We start from the raw sequence: 20,345 nt of genomic DNA, 5'->3' as shown, positions 1-20,345 counted from the left end.
AGTTCAGTTGACGAAAAGAAAGGAACTAAAAATCCGACATGTCGTACAAGCCATTGGACTTGTTATTTCGTCTGGGCCGAATTAGATTTGATTTAGATCCAGCCCAAACTAGAGCGGCCTAACCCAAGAATATCTAATGCTGGTAGCCCAAATATTATTGAGCCCAAAATGGTGCTCAATTCTGCAGCCTGTGGTTTTGCATAGTAGTGCGTGATGTAGCCGATGGCGCAATTTAACAGTAATCCTTAGATGAGAGGGACCAGAAAAACAAAAAAAAAGCACACAGATCGAAGCGCGTGAGTCAGTTTCCACTTTCTACTCTAGGTAGGGTGACATGTTTGGATTAGTGATAATGTGTTGATATTTTGGTAAGTGAGTCAGCAAAACAGGATTAAATCATGATTATCGTTCACTAATCCCCTCATCTCGTCTGTACGGTTTTTCCAATGGGGCACTTCCATTTTAGACAGAGAGCGCGCCACCTGTGCCACCAGAACAGAGTTTAGCACGGCTGTTCCACTGCCCAATATCATTCCATGAAAACAACAAAAAAGGCACCTACAATTATTATTATTATTCGTTCGCAAAAGAAGCATTTGTATTTATTAATGCAATCCGATAGATAAGCGTTTGTATCAGCACAGTAGAAGAAGAAGACAGCTGCATGGCATGGGCTGCTGCTGTTCCTATTCCTTCTTAAACGCTCTCGTTTTATAGGTCCCAACCACCCTCACTAACTCGTCCGAGACACCACCCTTTCGACTCGCTCACTGCTCATAATTTCCTCTCTGTCTTTCCTTCTTCAGGGGTATGAAAGCCTTCCACTTTTCTAGTATTCTTATTCCATATTCGTTTTTTCTTTGAATTTTATTTTTATTTGGATTTAATAAAAAGAAGAAAAAAAAATTAATTGTTGAAGGTATTGAGGATTGTGGTGGCAATCGAATCGAGGGCTGGAGTGGGGTGGGGTGAGAATGTCATACATAGGGCGAAAAGGAATTCATTACTTTCAGAAACTAAACGCTGCGAATGTTGCTTCTGGTTTGTTAGAAAAGGGCCAGAACCGCGTGGTCGATGCTTCTCTCACTCTCATTCGCGAGAGAGCCAAGCTTAAGGTCTATATATGTATATATATATATATATGCTCTGTGGGTTCTCTATGTAATTTTATATTTGTTTTTGTTTTTGGGTTTAAATTTGTAGAATTTGTTAAAAATGAAAAACAGGGAGAGTTGGTGCGTGCCGTAGGAGGTGCTGTAGCATCGGCTTCTCTTCTGGGTGTACCTCTAGGACATAACTCGTCGTTTCTTCAAGGCCCTGCCTTTGCTCCTCCTCGCATTAGGGAGGCTATATGGTGTGGAAGCACTAACTCAGCTACCGAAGAAGGTTTACCCTTTAATCAATTTGTAATGTTACTGTAGACTTGGATCAAAGTTCTTGCAATATTTTGGCTTATTACTGGTATTATTTGGTAATGCAGGGAAAGAATTGAATGACCCTCGAATTTTAACTGATGTTGGTGATGTTCCTGTACAAGAAATTCGAGATTGTGGAGTGGATGATGATAGGCTGATGAATGTTATAAGTGAGTCTGTCAAGTTGGTCATGGAGGAGGTAAATTGATCAACATTTCCTTACCCGTATATATGTATATATGCATTTTTTATTTTTTATTTTTTTTCCAATTCAAAAAGAGAATTTTATATTTATTTGCTGGATATTCCTAGAAGATTCAGATTCTTGGTATTTGTTTTCGAATTGAACTTTCTCCCCTAAAGAAAGTTTATTGAATGCACTTCAGTTTTTAGAGCCAGTGGAAATGAATCCTGTTCTGGTTTAATAATGTTTTAGTTTTTTTAAATGGAGAACAAAAGAAATTATATCCTTGTTGATTCAAAATTTGCTATGTCTTCTGAAATTTTGATTGCTGGATATATCTTGTGGTTTGGTTTATGAGTCTCCTAACGATATCTGTGCCTTTTTAGGAGCCACTACGCCCGTTAGTTTTAGGTGGTGACCATTCAATTTCTTTTCCTGTTGTAAGAGCTGTATCTGAGAAGCTGGGTGGACCTATTGATATACTTCATCTTGATGCCCACCCTGATATCTATCATGCCTTTGAGGGAAATAAATATTCCCATGCATCATCTTTTGCTCGAATTATGGAGGGTGGTTATGCTCGCCGACTTTTGCAGGTAAAATTTCATCTTTGAATGTGCTATCTACAACTTATATTCTCAAGAAACTTGGACAATATTCCTAGCTGATAAAAATGTTTGACATATCTGAGGCAGGGCTAAGAGATAGACAATATCATTTGAAATTACTGGAAATTTGGACTAATTTAGCAATAAAATAAAAGAGGGAGGAGAGAGAAGGGGGGGGGGGGGGGTCAATTTATTGTTTTGTTTTTATTCTTTTTCTGGATTCTGCATGTTGGGGATTTCTCAGAAGAAGTTTTTAGCTTCTAGATGTCAATGATGAATAGTATCAGTAGGACCTATATTCAACATCATGAGGTTAGAATGGTGGCATTATGCATATCGAGCTTGTATATTATGAATATTAATCTCGTTCATGTTCTCACACTGGGTGACTTTCAAAATATCTGTCTTGTGAGCTTTCCTCTTCGCAAGATTACTGTTTCTGTCCAGCATGCTAGTTCTAATTAAACTAATGAATATGTATGGCTTAACTTTCAGGTTGGAATTAGATCAATAACCTCTGAAGGGCGTGAACAAGGCAAAAGATTTGGCGTTGAGCAATATGAAATGCGAACCTTTTCAAGAGACCGTCACTTTCTAGAAAACCTGGTCTCTCTCTCTCTCTCTCTGTTCAAGTATATACTTGTATGCACATATAGATGTATATATATTTGATGTTGAAAGGTTGTAGAAAGAGTATTTATTAGTGTGGTTTTTTCCTTTTTTCGATACTGTGGGAGAAATTTTCCTGGTAATGATATGTTGGAAATTTTGCAGATACCAGTAACCATATATATTAACCGTGCCAAAAAGTTCCCAGAAAGAGAAACTGAGAAGTAAATATGAGTGTTCGCGTTAAAGTTTTCAATATGAAGTTTATTTGGATTTAGGATAGGATTTTGATTTTTAAAAGTTTCACATTGGATATTATAGTTGCATTGATAAGTAAAGATATTCAGAACTCTCTCTCTTAATAATGTTTCTTTGACAGAAACTAGGAGAAGGTGTGAAAGGTGTATATATCTCCATAGATGTAGATTGTCTTGATCCTGCCTTTGCTCCTGGAGTTTCTCATATCGAGCCAGGTGGTCTCTCATTCCGTGATGTTCTCAACATACTCCACAACCTCCAAGGTGATGTGGTTGCAGCAGATGTGGTTGAATTTAACCCACAGCGTGACACTGTTGATGGAATGACGGCAATGGTTGCCGCCAAGTTGGTGAGAGAATTGACTGCAAAGATATCAAAGTAAGAAAACATGTGTCTTCGCTCTAGACTCTGATACACATGTCCACTTGAAGAGGAATGCTTCCTTCATAGCAAAGATTTTTCAAGTAGAACCATTCTAATTAAACATGTGATAACTACAGTCTGTAGCATTCCAGCACGGTAATGTGTCTCTGTTCACACAAAGTGTGTGGCAATGATGTTGTTAAATTGCTATTTGGTTTACACGATTTGAGAAGTCATTGTACTTCCATCTTTTACCTAAACAAAAGAGTAGACAAATATTCTTATGTTCAGCTATCTTGTCTCTTATCTTTACTAGTACACGAAAATGTTTATTATATTTCTCGGGTTTAGCAGGTTTCTTGCGTTATGACTTATGATATTCATAACCACTCTTAAAATCGTGCTTATATTCATAACCACTGTTAAAATCATGCTCGCAACATATATAAGAATCCATTGCTGATGAAGCTGGCTATTGGCAAGCTTTTCTATCCATCTGGTGTTTGGGAAGCCAAAATCTCCATTTGTGCAAAACGTGGACGTATGCTACAGAAAGTCCCAAAACCGAGTCTGCCAGAAATTACTTGATGTGCATTTTCAGAGCTCACCATGAATACATTTTCCATTATGCTAACATTTCAGAAATTTTGTGGTGGATTATGTATATATATATATATATATATGCTTCGTGGATTACATTTTTATGTAGTAAATAAAGTCGATCGATAATTTTTGATGACCCTCAAATTTAGTATGATTACAGATGATATTCGTTGTTTTGTATGCATAGGCCTCAGCATTTATATGAATTGCAGTTGCATATATATTTTTTCATGCTTCGATGAACTTTCACATGATGCCACATTCCCTTCTTCCCAAAAAAAAGTTGATATTTTTATAAAAATTTTATTAAGTAAAATTATGATTCTTTAAAATTTAGAATGATCTTTTAATTAAAATACTGAACAAATTATAACATATAGTCACTAACAATGTATGTAAAACATAATTTAGTCAACAAACATCTCACGAAGTAATAGTATTTTAAAATATCATGAATACAAACATGAAAAAATATTATAAACCATAAAAATTATAGTTATAGTTATAACATGAATACAAAACCATTATTTTGTTTTTATCAGTATTTTAATAGTTTTATTATCTATTATTACTATTATAAACACTAATAAGAAAATAACATCATAATGTAAAAGTACAAAAATCAAATACTATATTACAATACAACACTAAATACAAAATGATATTTATACATAGTACAAAATATGGAAAACATATTTAAAAAAAAAAAAAAAAGTCAACATATTAACTTTTATCAATAAGAATTTTAAGTTTGATAATAACAGTTTAAAATAACCATATTTGCCCTACTAAGAATACATTACGTCCTTTCTCTGTTTTTGTAAATGTGAGTCGATGAATGTTGAGATTAAGAGTGGATTTTACGATTGGAGTGCCTTATATATTATTGATGTTTCTTTATATCCAAAATTTGGTGCTCCAAGTCCGTTATACTTGCAATATGAACAACTCTTCTTATACTGATTTTTCATGCTTGCTGATGATGCCTAAATTGCTATATACTTGTACTGATTTTTATGTGTGTGTTTTTTCAGGTTGAGGAGCTAGACCATGGGAATTTTTTCTACAAGTCTTTTTGATGCTTAGTTGGTTACAGAATAATTTGAAGAATGAATTATTGTGATTCGATTAATTGTTTATACACTGTGATTCATTATTTTTTTTATTAAAAATTAATTTTTAGATAGTGTTGATTATTTTGTTAATTTGATTTTAGAAAAAGAAAAATGACAATTTTTTAAACCCAAGTCACTATTCTATTTCTTATAAATTGGTGATAAATGACAAAAATAGTATTTTTCTATAAATTATTGTTCCATTTTAAATGATAAATGTAAATTGTTATTTAAAAAAATTAATAATTATTGACATCTTTTATAATAGAATTAGAATCGATATTCATTTGCAAAAAAAAAAAATAATAATAAGAAAGGTGCAGGAGCAAGTTTTGGAAGCCAAATATACTAATAATAATTTCATAGGTTTCTTTGCCTAAGAAGAAGAAAGCTCAGTCAGTGTATGCCGCAGTGGTTAATTCAGTTCTGGCAACAAATTTTTGATTGAAAATCAATCGTCGGGGTCGTCACCGTCCATTGGAAACAAAGGCCGATTCATGTGGGCATCAGTGACCTCCAGCAACATTCGAACTCTGTGCTACTGCCGTGTTCTCCTTCCACGTGTTTTCGTGTATCCAACATCTCTTCGAGCTTCCTCCGCTGCTCTGGTTTTCATGGACAACTCTAACAGCACTAGCAGCAGTAGCTCTTCTTTTTCGTCCTTTGCGCGTTCAAGTAGGAGGTAGGTATTGCTTTTTTTTCATATATATTTTTTTAGACAAAAATTGAGAAAGGAGAATGGGAATGAAAGAAAAAGCAATGAGGATTGGTGTTTGTTTGATGGGCAAGTTTAATTTTATTTCGTGCATTACTCCGGGAACCAAGCAATGGCTTTTAATTTTGAACTTATTTTTTTGGATTGTTATTTTGCATATTGAGTTTGGTAATATAATTTTCTCATATTACCCAGTTATTTGGATTTTTATTATTCCTCGCTATTTGTTGGTGCCCGCATGAATACTTTAGAAAAAAATCTTCGTTTGGGAAGGAAAATTGGAGATTTAATACTCTAATTATGGAAAATTGGTCAGTGGTGGCAGAGGAAGAGACTTGGATATGAAAAATGACAGAGAAAGATCGAGAGGCCGTGGCGGTGGCGGTGGCAAAGATAAGATTGATGCACTTGGTAGATTATTGTAAGCACTAGAATTATTCCTTCTTTTTAGTTCTTCATTTTGATTTCAGTAATGAATTTGAAGCGGATAAGATGAAGCCTTTTTTTTTTTTTTTTTTTTTTTTTTTTTTTTTTTTTTTTAATGGCTTGGAGGTCTTCTGGTTGGTTTTGGTGATCCTAATTCCTAATCCTAGATGCAAAACCTTTGAATTCAGTGTTACTGTAAAAGAAGTCATATTTTTGTTAAATTTTAAATCTTCTTTGATCTCTGTAAAATTTCAGGACTCGAATTTTGCGCCATATGGCTTCTGAATTGAATTTGAATGTGCGGAATGATGGTTATGTGAAGGTTGATGATCTGTTGAAGCTAAATGTGAAGACATTTGCTAATATCCCATTAAGATCACATACCATTGATGACATTAGGGAGGTCAGTGATTGAAATTATTTTTGAATATGATTTTTGGCTCCCTTTACTTCTAATAGCTTCTTGTATTGTAGCATTTTAAGCGTTAAAGATCTTGTATTCTGTCTTGCAGTATTCTCACCTCTATCATGCTTGGACTGCAGGCACATTGTTTTTAGTTTTAAGGAACCTTTTTTGTTACATTTCTCATTTTGCTGCTTTCTTGTCGTCCCTCTTCCCCTATAGCTTATATTTTCTTAGGTTGCCCTTACTTGGCGTTGCTTGAAACATTATGGTTGCAGTAGTTATGATGTGTAATAAATATAGTATCACTTTCTGGTTAATATCATTGTCTGCTATGACTTCTAGCATGTCAATATACACACTGCAAAATTTTTTTCTGTTTCTAGCATACATTTTAATGTAATCACACTGTATCAAGTCAGATGATTAATTATTTAGTGCATATTTTTAGGCTGTCAGGAAGGATAATAAGCAGCGCTTTAGCCTTCTGGAAGAAAATGGAGAGCTTTTGATACGTGCAAACCAAGGGCACACAATAAAGGTGATAATTCTCCTGTTTCTTGTATCTTTATGTCTTCTTTTTTATCTTTTATTTTTTATTTGAAAAAAAAAGAAAAAAAAAAAGAAAAAAAAGAAGCTTTAAAACGTTAGTTGATTTCATCGAGATGGCATTTATACAATCATTTTATTGATTGTTGAATTTCTAAAGCATTACCTTTTGCTGCCTCTTTTAATTACTCTTCAGATTGTTCTCCCTCATGAATCACTGCTACTGGAACCATCCTTGAACTTATTATTGTGCTCAACTTTTTTGTTGCTTAGTTATGTAATTTATAAACTACAATGTGAAGAATTTTTTTCCCAACTTGTTTTGATTTGCACTGTTGAATTGAGCTTCACACTCTGTTATTTCCACGAATACTATATGTTTAATTTTCATGTATAAATGGCAGACAGTTGAAACTGAAAGACTATTAAAGCCAATACTCTCCGCTGAAGAAGTTCCAGGTCCTTTTTTAATTTGGTTTAAATGTTCCACCTCTGTAGACTTAGATCACACCTATTCCCTCTAGGGAGAAGATCATTCACTATATTCTGTGGATGTATATATTTTTGTTGTAATTGTATTTCACTGTTTCACTTTTTTCTTGCCCTGCAGTGTGTGTACATGGTACCTATAGGAAGAATTTGGAATCCATATTAGGGTCTGGTCTAAAACGCATGGAAAGACTGCACGTCCACTTCTCATGTGGCTTGCCAGCAGATGGGGAAGTGATCAGTGGTAATATATTTGATGATCCTTAATATGCATGTAAAAGTTTTCTATATGACTTCCTCCTGGTTAATCATCGTTAGTTGTTTCAGTGTCCATTATTTATATACATATTATACCTGCCACCTCCGGATGCTTTGTAAATGATTACAATGGCTGTGAGATGAAACCATGGAGAGAGTATAAACAAATCACGCAATGAGTAGATTGTTATCTGTGTTGATGATTAACTATATAGTAATTTGTGGGATAAGAGAATTCCTGTTTCTTTATGTTTGAACGACATTACAGTCCATTGAAGATATGCAAACAGTAGAGCTATTCATTTAAATCCACGGACAAACATTACATGATCCAGCTTGTTTTGATGGTTGAGTTTGTTTTCATTTTCAGGAATGCGACGAGACGTTAATGTTTTGATCTTTCTCAATGTCAAAAAAGCTTTGGAAGGTATAGTTTTGCGAAGTCTTGGGGCTTCAAGCCCAAATTTCTCAAAATAGGGAAATGACTCACTCATTATTGTTTGTGTGTGATTGTGAATTTTAATTACAGAGGGGATGAAGTTGTACATTTCAGACAACAAGGTGATATTGACTGAAGGTTTTGATGGTGTTGTTCCCGTCAGCTACTTTGAGAAGATAGAATCATGGCCCGGCAGACAACCTGTTCCTTTTTGATCCATTAATTCCATTTGTCATGTTAAATCTGAATTAACCAATTTACTTATCAATAGAAATTGAATTTGTATAATATTATATTATATTTATATATTTTGTTTTATTTTAAGTCTTTATAGCCTAACGTTCATACATGTAAATTTTATATAGGATGAGAATAACCAACTACCATTGAATTTGATATAGAAAAAGAAAAAGAAAAAACAGTATGTATAAATTACCTCTCTTGCCCATAAATAATAATAATAATATAAGATAAAACAAAAATAGAGAAATATGTAAAACGAAAAAAAAAAAAAAAAAAAAAGGGACGAATAATTTGTATATACCGATTTATCCTATCTGTGACTTTGATGTTGTAAAACGTGGTTAATTTAATAATTTGATCACATTTATTTATGGTACCTTCTAAATCTTTTTTTTTTTTTTTTTTTTAATGAAACCTTTTAATCCTTAGAAGGAAAAAAAAAAAAAAAAAAAAAAAAACTCGAATTGGGGACGAATAAGAACGAAATAAGAATCCATTGTGGTTGAACTATTAACAGCATTCGGAGCGTTGTAGTTTAGTAATCGGGAGGTCGAATTGAATTGAGAGAGAGAGAGAGAGAGAGAGAGAGAGGACTTGTGGTTTTCATAAGCCCTCGTTGGATTTGATTCGGAACTGTGAGTGATCTGTCTGTCTTTTCCACTCAGAACTCTCCGGCAAGACCCGCCAAAGACCACACATCGGGCCTCAGGCAGCTCCACTGCGACGCAGACGCTGCGTTTGGCTACGCCGTTTTTGTGCTGTAATCAATTTGGGAGCAAGAGTGAAGGACAACAAACCCGCATTGATTTTAAAACAGCCGCTGGTCTTCTTACATGCTTTGGCTACGGCGATGAGAGTCTGCACTGGATGGCGTCGTTTCCTCATCTTTCTTCCTCTCCTTTTCTTCTTTCCTCATTTTTTCTCTGGTACTTGTTCCCTTTTTCCTTCTTCGACTATATTCCCCTTTATTTTATTTTTTTAATTTTTTGCCCTTTTCCTTCAATATCTTTCTTTTCTGGGCTTAGTTAGATGCTTAAGCTGATATTTGCTGTGAATTTTAGTTATGGAATTGCATCAGAAAGCAGCAGTCGAAACTATACACAAGAAGCAGAGCAAAAAGTCTGATCATTTGGTTCTTGGCCCTGCTGCTGGTCAAGGCTTGCCCAATCGATTGCAATGCCAAGGTTATTCAAATAGATATATATATATATATATATATTTGTTATTAGTAGTTGTAGTAGTTTCAGTTTGTTAGCTGTATCTCATATTTTCCGCTTCTGCAGGAACTAGAGCTCTCAACAAGACCCATTTCTCAGCCTATGGTGCATCCAGCGCTGGAGATAACATTGCATTGGTCACTGTCTTCACCATTTATAATACCTCCCTTGGTGGGCGTGCAGATAAACCATTAAGCTTGTTCACTGTTGGGAATGTATCATATAATAAGGAGGAGAAGTCTATGGCCATTTTGAATGCTTTCATTAGCTTCACTCAGGTACTGTCTACGCATTGTCAACAATATGGTTTCAAATATTCGTGAGAAAAATTAAAAATTTAGAAACTCAAAAAAGTTTGAATATTTTTTTAACATTCTTTGTGTTTTCTGCTTAACGTTGTAAATTTTTACTGAAACGGTTCTAGGTTAGGTAGTTTGACGCTTGTGAAATGACTTAAGGTTTTGAATAATGATAAAAGAAATTGGTTCTTTGGAGCTATGTGTCTTGCAAATTTCCTAAAATCACGTGTGATATTTGCAGGTGTCAATGCCCCGGAGCAATATAATCATTCTTACAGATCCAGCATCTGATCTTGCGGTGCATAGAAATAGGGTCACTGTACATCCAATCCAAGGTGAATATTCGAGAGACAAGTTGATGCTTCAAAGAATCAGGTCTTACATTGTAAGAGCACATTGCTTTAATATAGGTAGAGCATTTATGTTGATCAATGGCATGTTTTTCAGTTTATTACATATGCTTGAATGACCAACTTCAACACTAGTATGTTTCCTGTGATTAACTGGTGTATGTTTCTGTCTCAATTGTCGTTTGTTTTGTCATTTAAACATTAAAATGTATTGTATAGCCTTTATTTGAAATGCTTTTGTAGCATATTGATAGAATATGACTTTTCCTCATCAAGGGTTGGGATGCTCAAGGTCGTTGTCAAGTTTAATTTATAGCCTATGATTTGACTATGGCTTTATCATTATTAGAACATCACTTACGTACCTTTTCACACAAGGCTTTATGAGTCAAAAGGAGTGTAGCATTGTTGTGTTATGTAAAAGCTCCATATTTTTAAATGTTGGAATAATCCTATGTAATTCAGGCCTTCTTGGAAACAAGGATCAAGGAACTTTCTCAGAGGCAGGGGCCAGCACATCATTACATCTTCACTGATTCTGATATGGCAGTGGTTGGAGATCTAGGACACATATTCCGTGATTTTCCAAATTTTCATCTGGCTCTCACCTTCAGAAACAACAAGGAACAACCTTTAAATTCAGGATTTATAGCAGTGAGGGGCACCCACGATGGTCTTTTAAGGTGCATAAACTGCAAAACCTGGTTTGCTTCTCCTATATATTCAAATTGATTGCAGTTGAACGGGAAAAGTAAATAGAAGATTTTTAAGTGTTTCAATTCTTTGGTGTTGATTATCCATAACCTGAAACTCAAATCAACCTTCATGAGCTTATATGGCTCATTGCATTATCTGGCATGCTTTAAATTATCGTTCATAGTGGAACCCCCGATTCTCCCCCTCGGCCCGTACACGAACAAAGTAAATATAGTAAAGAAAACACAGAAAAGAAACAGGAGAAAATTGGAGGGGGCAGTAGCAATTCATATAGATGGCTCATCTTTAACGTCTAATATTGGCACCAGCTCCATACTCTTTTATCATTTCCTCTGATTTCTTTGTAATTTTTAATGATTTTCACTTCTTTCTCTATCTACTTTTCTGCTCTCCATTGAAGAACTCTGTGATTCTCCTTGTTTTTCCTCAATTTGTTTTTATCTTTGTAATCTCTTATTAGTGTCCAGAAGAAATTAATATGCTAATTGGATGCAGGGCAAAGATTTTCTTACAAAAAGTACTTAACGTATATAGATCAAAGTACATGAGTGCTTCACGAATGCTTGGGGACCAGTTAGCTCTTGCGTGGGTTGTGAGGTCAAATCCTTCTTTTGATGCAAGGAGATTTTCTAAAGCACAGGCATTTCTGGAAGATGTTGGTGGTGCTTCTGTATTGTTTTTACCCTGTGCTGTATATAACTGGACACCACCGGAAGGTGCAGGTCAATTTCATGGCATTCCTTTGGATGTTAAGGTATGCTGTTGATATAGAAAGATCTTAGACTAAAAATGTTAGTTATATGCAATAACTCTCACATGCTCTACTATGTCCTGGATACAGGTTGTTCATTTTAAAGGTTCCAGGAAACGTCTGATGCTAGAGTCTTGGAACTTCTTCAGTTCTTCTGACATTTCAGATATGTTGTGCCTCATCTTAATGAGTGGAAGAACAAAGTACGACTTTTGAACAACTGCATTTGTTTTGGTTTCAAGCAGCTGGTTTAATTCCATTGATTATGAAAAAACGGAAGTATAAATTGACATTAAATATCTGATTGTGCCTGCTAGCTACCTGGGCTAACTCTGGAAGTTGTCCTTTCACACCTTGCTACAGATTTCATATACCTGAATAGATTTTTATAAGCGAAAAGGGGATAGTGAGCAATGGACGCTACTGCAATTTTGTTACCAACAGCGTGGAAAACCATTCTTAAATTCTTTTTATTATTATTTTTTTTCTGTGTTTTTTATGTGTAATAACTTGGACCTGAGTTTTCTTTTGGGAGTGGGATTCGTTAAATTGGAATATACTGATGCGAAATTGCAATTTTATGATTCCTTTACTACTACGGTGTAATGGTAAAGGTAAAAATTGCTAAAGGTTTGTCTTGTTTTCACTCGTAAAAATTGCTGAAGGTTTATCTTGTTCTCACTCATAGAACACAATGATTTTGAAAAGTTCTATTGCAAGGTGACCACCTTGTTTCGTTTCGACCTCCAGCACTTATAAATCTCGATGGAATTGACAAGTAACAGTACAACACTAACGTCTTCCAGACTTACATATATTGCCGTGAAACCTTATTACTAGACTTGTAGGAGCTTCTCAATAAAGAGAAACCCCTCCAAAAATAGGCGTATGCCACTATTTGCGGCGAGCACACGGTATTCTTTAGTAAAAGGCGAAAGAATAGTTCGCTCTGTGCCCACCGCGTGGCTGCGTGAGTGTAACCTGACACATCGCTTCCTTTTTATGCTGCTCTCTCAGAATGATTGTCTTGCTTCCTTTCCATGTGGGACTTGTCACTGAATAGGGACATTTTTCCTACTCTTGTTCCTTTTGCTAAACCATTACCAAAGCAAAACTGACTCCTCTATCATGTTTACCATCTTTCGTGTAAATAAAGTCATCCAAAAACTGTCGAACAATCAAATTTATAGCTAATCCCCTGTCATTATTCACCAAAAAAAGAAAAAAAAATGCTAATACCCTGTCACCAAAAGATTTGACAATGGACGAGAGTTCATAGTAATGCTGTATTATAGTCTTCTCCTTTTTAAACTTTAACAGAGACTCATCTCCTACCCCGTTAAAACAATGGCCTACCAATTTATCAAGACAGCAAAGAATCGTGAATTTATACAAGCTATATGCAAGTCAAGGGGGTGAGTTGATGAGTGTATTAAGGCTTTCATGAAATGATATGTTCTTAGACTCGGATGGATAATTAGGCATTTTTTTTTTTTTTGGATGAATAGGCATCGTTTACTAGGGTGAAGAATAAGCACCAGGACATGGGTAAATAGGGTAAAACAGAAAACTTGAACGATAACTTTATGGGGCTCCTCGTGAGAGAAACCCCTCTAAAAATTGGCGTATGCCGCTATAGGCGGCGAGCACACGGTATTCTTTAGTAAAAGGCGAAAGAATAGTTCGCTCTGTGCTCACCGCGCGGCTGCGTGAGAACATTAGCGTGCGCTCTTTCGTACATGTATAGAAGCTTTCAAGCGAGGACTGTTATCGTTTCCTGATGTGGGACTAGACGATTTACTTGTTTATGCTACAAGCCAAGGAGATATTATACCCCGTGCTTAGAGCCAGGAGACCATCCATACTTTTATGGAGTTTGTTGATCCTCTTACACCATCTTATTTGATGGAAGTCTTATAAATTGTTAAAAGCAAAAATGCAGCCTTCTTTTTGCTGAAGTTTTGTTGGTTTTGTTCCGCGTGGTTTCCTTGCGTTGGCACTTGGGTCGTCTGTGAAGACCTTCCCGTCAATAAACACTGAAGAAATATCTCAACTCAACTTGGACTATGTTTGAGTTTGACAAATTAAAATGCAAAACGCAAAAAGATAGTAGATTAAGAGGGAAAAAAAAGAAAAAGAAAAAGAAAAAAAGATATATTTAGATTAAAAAAACAAAAAACCGGTATGTATCTTCCCCAATGTATAAAATACTCACATCAATACGCAAAAAGATAGATTTAGTTTATTGAGAAATAGGTGAAGGTTTTTTTTTTATTTTTTATTTTTTTTTAATAAATAATAATAATAGTAAAGAAAACAAATTAACAACCCAAAACGTATATATAGCTCGCTGTCTACTTAGTGAGCATATTTACAGAGGCTGCTTCTTTATAATATCTGGAATCCTAACCTTCAGCACCTTTGTTCTTGCCCTCTTAAGGTTTGTGCCAATTCCCATGATTTCTCTGCTTTAATATGGGCACATTATAGAGTATACGGTTAGTGTTCAATAGTATATTACCACTTTAATCAAAATTCAATTGAACTCCTTACCTTTTTCATTTTCATATGGTGTATATGTCTGATTATCCATTCGTTAGAGACATAACTTGTTTGTGAGACAACGAAATCCACTTGTTGTGTTGTAGAGATTATATTTGATGTGGTGCTAGATGTAGATAGTGACCAATTCAACTGTGTTTATGCTTTCTTTCTGCTATAAGAGAAAAACCAAACTAGAAATCTCAATCTTATTATGATTTCAATTTCTAATTGTGAAATTTGTACAGTTGGAAAATCATGGCATTAACCTTGAAGCCTAGTAAATTAGTATGAAGGAGTTCCTGGAGCAGCAACAGCCTCCTAAGCGTATCAGGATCACCCTCTCCTCCAAGAATGTTAAAAACTTGGAGAAAGGTACATATTCTTCTATGTGTGTTATTAATTTGTTTGGACGTCTCAGGAAAATCAAATTCAAAAATCATCTGTTATTGTGTTTGTTAGTGTGCTATGATCTTGTTCGTGGTGCTAAGGACAAGTCATTGACAGTGAAGGGACCAGCAAGGATGCCTACAAAAGTTCTGCACATTACGACTGGGAAGTCTCCCTGTGGTGAAGTTATTCAACCAAAAAGCTAAAATGTTTTTCCTGGTTATTCTGTTTTGATCCAATTTAGAATTGGTTTTTCTTTAGTATCTTTGGTTTTGGACCTGTTATATATTGCTGCTATACAGGAATTGTATCCATCTTTTTTTGACCCAACACATTTTTTTTTTTTTTTTTTTTTTGGGATACTTCATTTGGTCATTAGGAACCAACACATGGGATAGGTTTGAGCACCAAGTGCACAAGAGAGTGATTGGCCTTCACTGCTCCCCGGAAGTGGTGAAGCAGATTACTTCCATCACTATTGAACCTGGTGTGGAGGTTGAAGTTACAATTGCAGATTAAAGTTTAGGTTAGCTGATTAAATTAACAACATTTGCTTTCTCTTTCATATTGGTTTTTCGTTTATTTTTGGTGAAAAGGATATGTGAGTCCTTTTCTTGCATTATGTATACATTCTGGTTTAATAGAGACCTGGAGAAAGTCTGAATTGAGATTATCTACTCTAAATCGGCCCCATGGCTTTCATTATGTGTTACGTGGCTGCTTAATCTAGTAAAGTGTGGTCAGAAAACTCATAACTACATCTTCTGTTGTTTTTTTTATTATTTTTATTTTTATTTTTACTTATAAGACATTATACGTAACAACGTGATTCAAAAAACTTGCAGCTTTCACATCTGAATCATTAGTTACATGATAAAGACAAAGAAGAGTCTTCACAATTGGCAGTGATACACTCTGGCAAAACAGTTCCATTAAAGGCATGATAGGCAAACATTAAGGATCATATTCAATTACCAAACCAAAAATGCAAATTTAAACTTAAAACCGTGATTTCTTCTGACAATGCACAATCGTCAATAAGGGCGCTGTAGATAGACAAGTTAAAAAAAGAAATCACTTCTCAAATAGCAATATAACCATCCTACATGAGTAATTGTCAGGCTTTTACAAACTATGAAAAGTAAATCCAAAGCTACATAATGTTTTTCGACCTCTTGTCTGCCATTTTATCACAACCCACTTAGCGATACTCCAACTTAAAAAAAGTAGTAATAATAGAGTAAATAATTGCCTAATGCATCCAAAATTTACGCTGGCTTCTAAATATCTTGGCATGTTTTGTGGTAATGCATTCAAAACGTGGCTGCAGCGCAGAACTTAGATGTGAAAGACTGAAAAGACATGATGGTGGTGCATTCTCACTTTCTTACTTCTAGGACAGAAAGCTCGCCAATTATTTCAAATAAAGATCATCCTCTTTGTTATACTGGGTGGAATTATTTAAGTACCATATCAGCTGATGGTTTACACAGCCACAAAATACTTCCAAAGTTGTATTACCGAAGAAAAGAAAAAAAAATTCCACAGTTGCAAGTTATCTTGAACAATTCCGCACACAAATATCCAAGTGGGATTGGACGATGACAAGAAAAATTCAAATACGGTGATAATAGACATAAAAATGCCACAGGTGCCCGTCTAAGTACATATTTTTTCAATTTTTGGACATTTCATTTTCTTGTAGCATTTTCAAGGTTAAGATAGCCAAAACAAAACCCTTGAGAGCTGAGATTATTGCTTCTAAATACTTTCTGGTGGTTGTCTGTTAAGGGAATACAATAAATGATTTCCCTAAGTAGAAACTAAGGTTTCTAGCACTCTAATTCACCCAAAAAAAAGGTTTCTACCACTCTTTAACATAACAGGCAGTATTATAGCAATTAATTGTCAATCATTCCCAGAAGATATAATCACAAATATGTCTCTACCAGAATATATAATCTATGAACCAAATATCAAATATGTCCCTTACCAGAATATCTAATCTACAAACCACATATCATGTGTGAAAAAGGAAAGATAAAGCAGTAGGAAAAAGAAATCTCGTGTGTACAGGCAGCATAGAAGAATGACCTGGTGTTCATCTACTCTAAAAAGCAAAATAAAAAGATATGCACTGTCAGTTTCTATAGTTAAATTGACGCATCAGATGTAAGCTAGCTTGAAAAGGAAAGAGTAGGGAGGCCAGAAAGTGGAGTTTAGAAATATTAATTATACAAAACTATTCATGAAAATCAATAATACAACATTCAATTTATAATAAACAAAATTAGCCATTACACAAAGTCGACAATAGTTCAGTTCATTTAGTTGTAAAGCAGAAAAACCAAACTATTGTGTGCTATTTTTATTGAATTGCATACCAATGATACAAGTCCACCAATCCGCGTGTGCTCTCTATCCGTCATGAATTCTACAATGCTGAAACTACAACAATTACATTCCAAAGTGAAAAAGAAAAAAAAAAAAAGAGAAAGAGATGGTCCTCATTTTCTTCTGATACAGCTTGGGAGTGCCCTCGCTAACAATGTCCACCAACCACAAAACTTCTCCAGTTTAGGACACAAAAGGTTCCTCCTTATATGGCATCATTAAGATATATGAAAAGACTGATGATCCAGCAAGGAACAATCATAAGAACTGTTAAAAACAATCATAAGAATTGTAATGAACTGAGAATGTAAAGGATCCCTACCAAGTAACTAAAAGAATTTGTCATTCAGCGGCCTTCTTCCCCCCAGAATAGTAACTGAGATACCACCTCACAAACTTCTTCAAACCAGTCTGCAAATCTGTTGTGGGTTTATACCCAAACTCCCTCTGAGCATAGCTAATATTAGCATGAGTAAATTGAACATCCCCATTGCGTGGTAACTTCATAATGTTTCTCTTTGCCTTGACCTTCAGGAGCCTCTCCAAAATGCTCACAAGTTCAGAGACTGGCACAGGGGAAGTATTACCTAAATTGAACACCCTCAATTGTGCTGGTCCCTTCTTCTTCCCTCCACTTCCAGTGCTCTTCTCAGCAGTGTCCAATGCCCCCAAACACCCCTTAACAATATCATCAATGTAGGTAAAATCTCTTGCAACCGTGCCATGATTAGCAGCTTCAAAGATTGGAATCGCCTTCCCCTTCAATATATCCCTCGTAAAAAAGAAGTATGCCATGTCGGGTCTCCCCCAAGGGCCATAAACAGTAAAGAATCGCAACCCAGTAAGCGAAAGACCGTATATATGGTTATAAGTATGTGCAATTTCCTCGCCAGCCTTCTTAGTAGCAGCATAGAGACTAGCAGGTTGGTCGGTCCGGTCTCTTTCCGAAAAGGGAACTTTGGTATTGAGTCCATAGACAGAACTAGAAGAAGCCCATACAATTGCGGGTTGTGGATTGGTAGATTTACAGACTTCAAGAAGATTAACAAGACCAGCAATGTTACTATGAACATAAGAGCCAGGATTTTCCATGGCGTACCTGACGCCAGCTTGAGCCGCCAAATGCATCACATGCGTAAAAGCTACAACCTCGAAAAGCTTCTTCAACAGTGCTGAATCGTTGATATCTCCTTCGACAATGAAAACTCCTGTCCGTTCCAAAAGCGCTTGGCGAGCTCGTTTCAGTGAAGGGTCGTAGTAGTCATTGAAATTGTCAATACCAAGCACGCCATCGCCGCGCCGCTTGAGCGCAGAGGAGACGTGGGTTCCGACGAATCCAGCTGCTCCAGTGACGAGTACCGAAAACCCATTTCGGGACCGGACTCGAGCGGAGGACCGGACCCTTTTTTCCCAGGCAGCTCCGCCCCAGTTGTAGGTTCTAAGGGAGCGGCGAGAGGGATCGGAAGGCATAGGAGAAGACGAAGGCGATCGGAAGAAGAAGATGAAGATCAGGCCCAAGAACACAAAGGACCAGAATGAGAGCTTAGCAAGCGAAGAATGCCAACGAAGTCTGTGAATATAAGGGGATTTGTCCATCTTGAACTTTCCCGGAGTTGAAGGAATGTTGTCAAGATGCTTCATCTGGGACATTTTTCAAAAGGGAAAAAAATGTAGATGCAATAAAAAAAAAAACAGTGGGTGTTTAGATGAAAACCCAAATCCTCTTTCCCGTAATTTTTGCTCGAAATGTGATTGAAAATTATCCGATTCGGATTAGGGCTAGGGTTCGAGGAGATGGGTTAGTTTCAAGTTCTTGTGGTGGTGGTGACAGTGGCGTTGAAGAAGATAAGGAAAGTGAGGGACTTTTAGGCTGGTGTTTGTTTCTTTTAGCTTTTTTTTCCCTGTTATGCAATGGGAATCTTCTGGTTTCTTGGAGAGATGGGTTGTTGTTGTTGTTGTTGGTGTTGGTGGTGGTGGTGGTCTCCTTTAGCGTTTATAGCTCCTCCATTCACAAGAAAAATTAAATTAAAAAAGAATTAGTTTTATGGTTTTTGACTAAACACTGTTAATTCCGCATATTAGAGAGAGATAGAAAGAGTTTTAAAGAAGTCAGTGATGGAGATGAAGAAGAGACCCCAAAAAAAAACAAAAATGGGTATAAAATTTTTATTGAAGTGGATTAATGTAACCGAGTTTTCGATGACAGGGGTTTTGGTTTTGGTTTTATTTCAAGACTGAAAGGAGACAAAAAATCAAATTTGCGCAGTGAAATGGATGAAGTGGATTGCTTGGGGTCGTCAATTTTTTATCTAATTTCTATCTATAATATTTTAATTTGATTGGTCAATAGGCTTTGTACTTGAAAACCTCTCTATTTAAGGCTATTTTGGATGGCAATTCTATATTTGGTGAGGGAGTTAATTATAAATTTGGGATTTGAGGAGTGTTTGGGGTGTGGTTTGTTGGAGATGGTGTGGATGACATTTTTAGGCCATTTATTTTGGGGTTCTTGATTTTCCCACCATTGAAAGCTGTGATATGTGAGTAATTTGTGGGGATTTTCGGAATTCCAATTTTTGTGATTTATTCATATTTTTTTATGATCAAGGTATAAAAACTATATTAGTAGCAATTACTTGACGAAATTCTATACACTAAATCTGTGAAGCTGTCTACTTTTTTCATGTTTGGTGAGTGAGTGCTTATCATTTTTGGTTTATCATCACGGGTTTAAAAATCAACTACCACTCGTAATTATTTCGTCAACAATTTTTTCAACGTTTCTAGATTTCAATCTTAAAATAGGAGTTGCCTATTTCGGTGTGTACATCTAAATATATAAAAAGAAAGACAAAAACATTCAATAGATTAATAAGAAAAGAAAAAGATTATAAGAAAAAAGAATTTAGTGGTTGACCATATGAATACACAGAGATAGAAATTTGCAAGTATAAATTCACCTGTTAGCTGTTTTCTTGTTCTTTCCAGTACTTTTCGGCTTTTTTATTA

The 20,345-nt window shown here is 35.6% G+C and overlaps 4 protein-coding genes and 2 non-coding genes across 8 annotated transcripts; 3 read left to right on the top strand and 3 right to left on the bottom strand.

Annotated features, from left to right (window-relative positions):
• The first annotated feature begins 439 nt into the window (after positions 1–439).
• On the top strand, positions 440–3,727 carry LOC107407224 (arginase 1, mitochondrial). Of its 2 annotated transcripts, none has more exons than XM_060818760.1 (7): positions 440–808; positions 920–1,115; positions 1,227–1,386; positions 1,481–1,614; positions 1,986–2,195; positions 2,703–2,813; positions 2,982–3,274. In XM_060818760.1, the coding sequence occupies exons 2-7, from the start codon at positions 975–977 to the stop codon at positions 3,042–3,044; spliced, it is 819 nt and encodes a 272-aa protein (XP_060674743.1). In that variant the 5' UTR covers positions 440–808; positions 920–974; the 3' UTR covers positions 3,045–3,274. The 2 variants fall into 2 exon arrangements, with proteins under 2 accessions (XP_060674743.1, XP_015869964.1); XM_016014478.4 differs by having other exon boundaries at positions 446–808; positions 3,196–3,727.
• Positions 3,728–5,443: 1,716 nt separating this feature from the next.
• LOC107407225 (uncharacterized) lies at positions 5,444–8,758 on the top strand. The gene is made up of 8 exons (XM_016014481.4): positions 5,444–5,837; positions 6,187–6,291; positions 6,552–6,699; positions 7,151–7,240; positions 7,653–7,707; positions 7,859–7,981; positions 8,366–8,422; positions 8,525–8,758. The coding sequence occupies exons 1-8, from the start codon at positions 5,653–5,655 to the stop codon at positions 8,647–8,649; spliced, it is 888 nt and encodes a 295-aa protein (XP_015869967.1). The 5' UTR covers positions 5,444–5,652; the 3' UTR covers positions 8,650–8,758.
• Positions 8,759–9,119: 361 nt separating this feature from the next.
• Positions 9,120–12,603, top strand: LOC107405919 (uncharacterized). The gene is made up of 7 exons (XM_016013010.4): positions 9,120–9,603; positions 9,739–9,861; positions 9,961–10,172; positions 10,435–10,578; positions 11,009–11,226; positions 11,756–12,014; positions 12,102–12,603. The coding sequence occupies exons 1-7, from the start codon at positions 9,528–9,530 to the stop codon at positions 12,225–12,227; spliced, it is 1,158 nt and encodes a 385-aa protein (XP_015868496.3). The 5' UTR covers positions 9,120–9,527; the 3' UTR covers positions 12,228–12,603.
• Positions 12,604–12,853: 250 nt separating this feature from the next.
• On the bottom strand, positions 12,854–19,580 carry LOC107423612 (UDP-glucuronate 4-epimerase 3). 2 transcript variants are annotated; one of them, XM_048479581.2, is made up of 2 exons: positions 17,659–19,580; positions 12,854–17,572 (listed from the first exon to the last, which is right to left on the bottom strand). In XM_048479581.2, exon 1 carries the CDS (start codon positions 18,984–18,986, stop codon positions 17,679–17,681), a length of 1,308 nt encoding a protein of 435 aa, XP_048335538.2. In that variant the 5' UTR covers positions 18,987–19,580; the 3' UTR covers positions 12,854–17,572; positions 17,659–17,678. The 2 variants fall into 2 exon arrangements, with proteins under 2 accessions (XP_048335538.2, XP_060674818.1); XM_060818835.1 differs by having other exon boundaries at positions 12,854–17,384.
• LOC112489995 (U5 spliceosomal RNA) lies at positions 12,861–12,979 on the bottom strand. The gene has a single exon (XR_003054289.1). It is a non-coding gene; the product is annotated as a U5 spliceosomal RNA (small nuclear RNA).
• Positions 13,603–13,718, bottom strand: LOC112489996 (U5 spliceosomal RNA). Its single transcript, XR_003054290.1, has one exon. It is a non-coding gene; the product is annotated as a U5 spliceosomal RNA (small nuclear RNA).
• Positions 19,581–20,345: the final 765 nt, after the last annotated feature.

Source organism: Ziziphus jujuba, chromosome 7 (genome assembly GCF_031755915.1).
Source record: "Ziziphus jujuba cultivar Dongzao chromosome 7, ASM3175591v1".
Lineage (NCBI taxonomy): Eukaryota > Viridiplantae > Streptophyta > Magnoliopsida > Rosales > Rhamnaceae > Ziziphus > Ziziphus jujuba.
This window is presented reverse-complemented; position numbering and strand designations above follow the sequence as displayed.

What these genes read in the sequence shown, in the direction of transcription:
- LOC107405919 (XM_016013010.4), top strand. Translation starts at nt 9,528, where the DNA reads ATGAGAGTCTGCACTGGATGGCGTCGTTTCCTCATCTTTCTTCCTCTC. An exon ending in CTTTCCTCATTTTTTCTCTG is followed by an intron (nt 9,604 to 9,738) that starts GTACTTGTTCCC and finishes TGTGAATTTTAG; the next exon opens with TTATGGAATTGCATCAGAAA. An exon ending in GCATTCCTTTGGATGTTAAG is followed by an intron (nt 12,015 to 12,101) that starts GTATGCTGTTGA and finishes TCCTGGATACAG; the next exon opens with GTTGTTCATTTTAAAGGTTC.
- LOC107407225 (XM_016014481.4), top strand. Translation starts at nt 5,653, where the DNA reads ATGTGGGCATCAGTGACCTCCAGCAACATTCGAACTCTGTGCTACTGC. An exon ending in TTTGCGCGTTCAAGTAGGAG is followed by an intron (nt 5,838 to 6,186) that starts GTAGGTATTGCT and finishes AAAATTGGTCAG; the next exon opens with TGGTGGCAGAGGAAGAGACT. An exon ending in CCATTGATGACATTAGGGAG is followed by an intron (nt 6,700 to 7,150) that starts GTCAGTGATTGA and finishes GCATATTTTTAG; the next exon opens with GCTGTCAGGAAGGATAATAA.
- LOC107407224 (XM_016014478.4), top strand. Translation starts at nt 975, where the DNA reads ATGTCATACATAGGGCGAAAAGGAATTCATTACTTTCAGAAACTAAAC. An exon ending in GCGAGAGAGCCAAGCTTAAG is followed by an intron (nt 1,116 to 1,226) that starts GTCTATATATGT and finishes AATGAAAAACAG; the next exon opens with GGAGAGTTGGTGCGTGCCGT. An exon ending in TCAAGTTGGTCATGGAGGAG is followed by an intron (nt 1,615 to 1,985) that starts GTAAATTGATCA and finishes GTGCCTTTTTAG; the next exon opens with GAGCCACTACGCCCGTTAGT.
- LOC107423612 (XM_048479581.2), bottom strand. Translation starts at nt 18,986, where the DNA reads ATGTCCCAGATGAAGCATCTTGACAACATTCCTTCAACTCCGGGAAAG.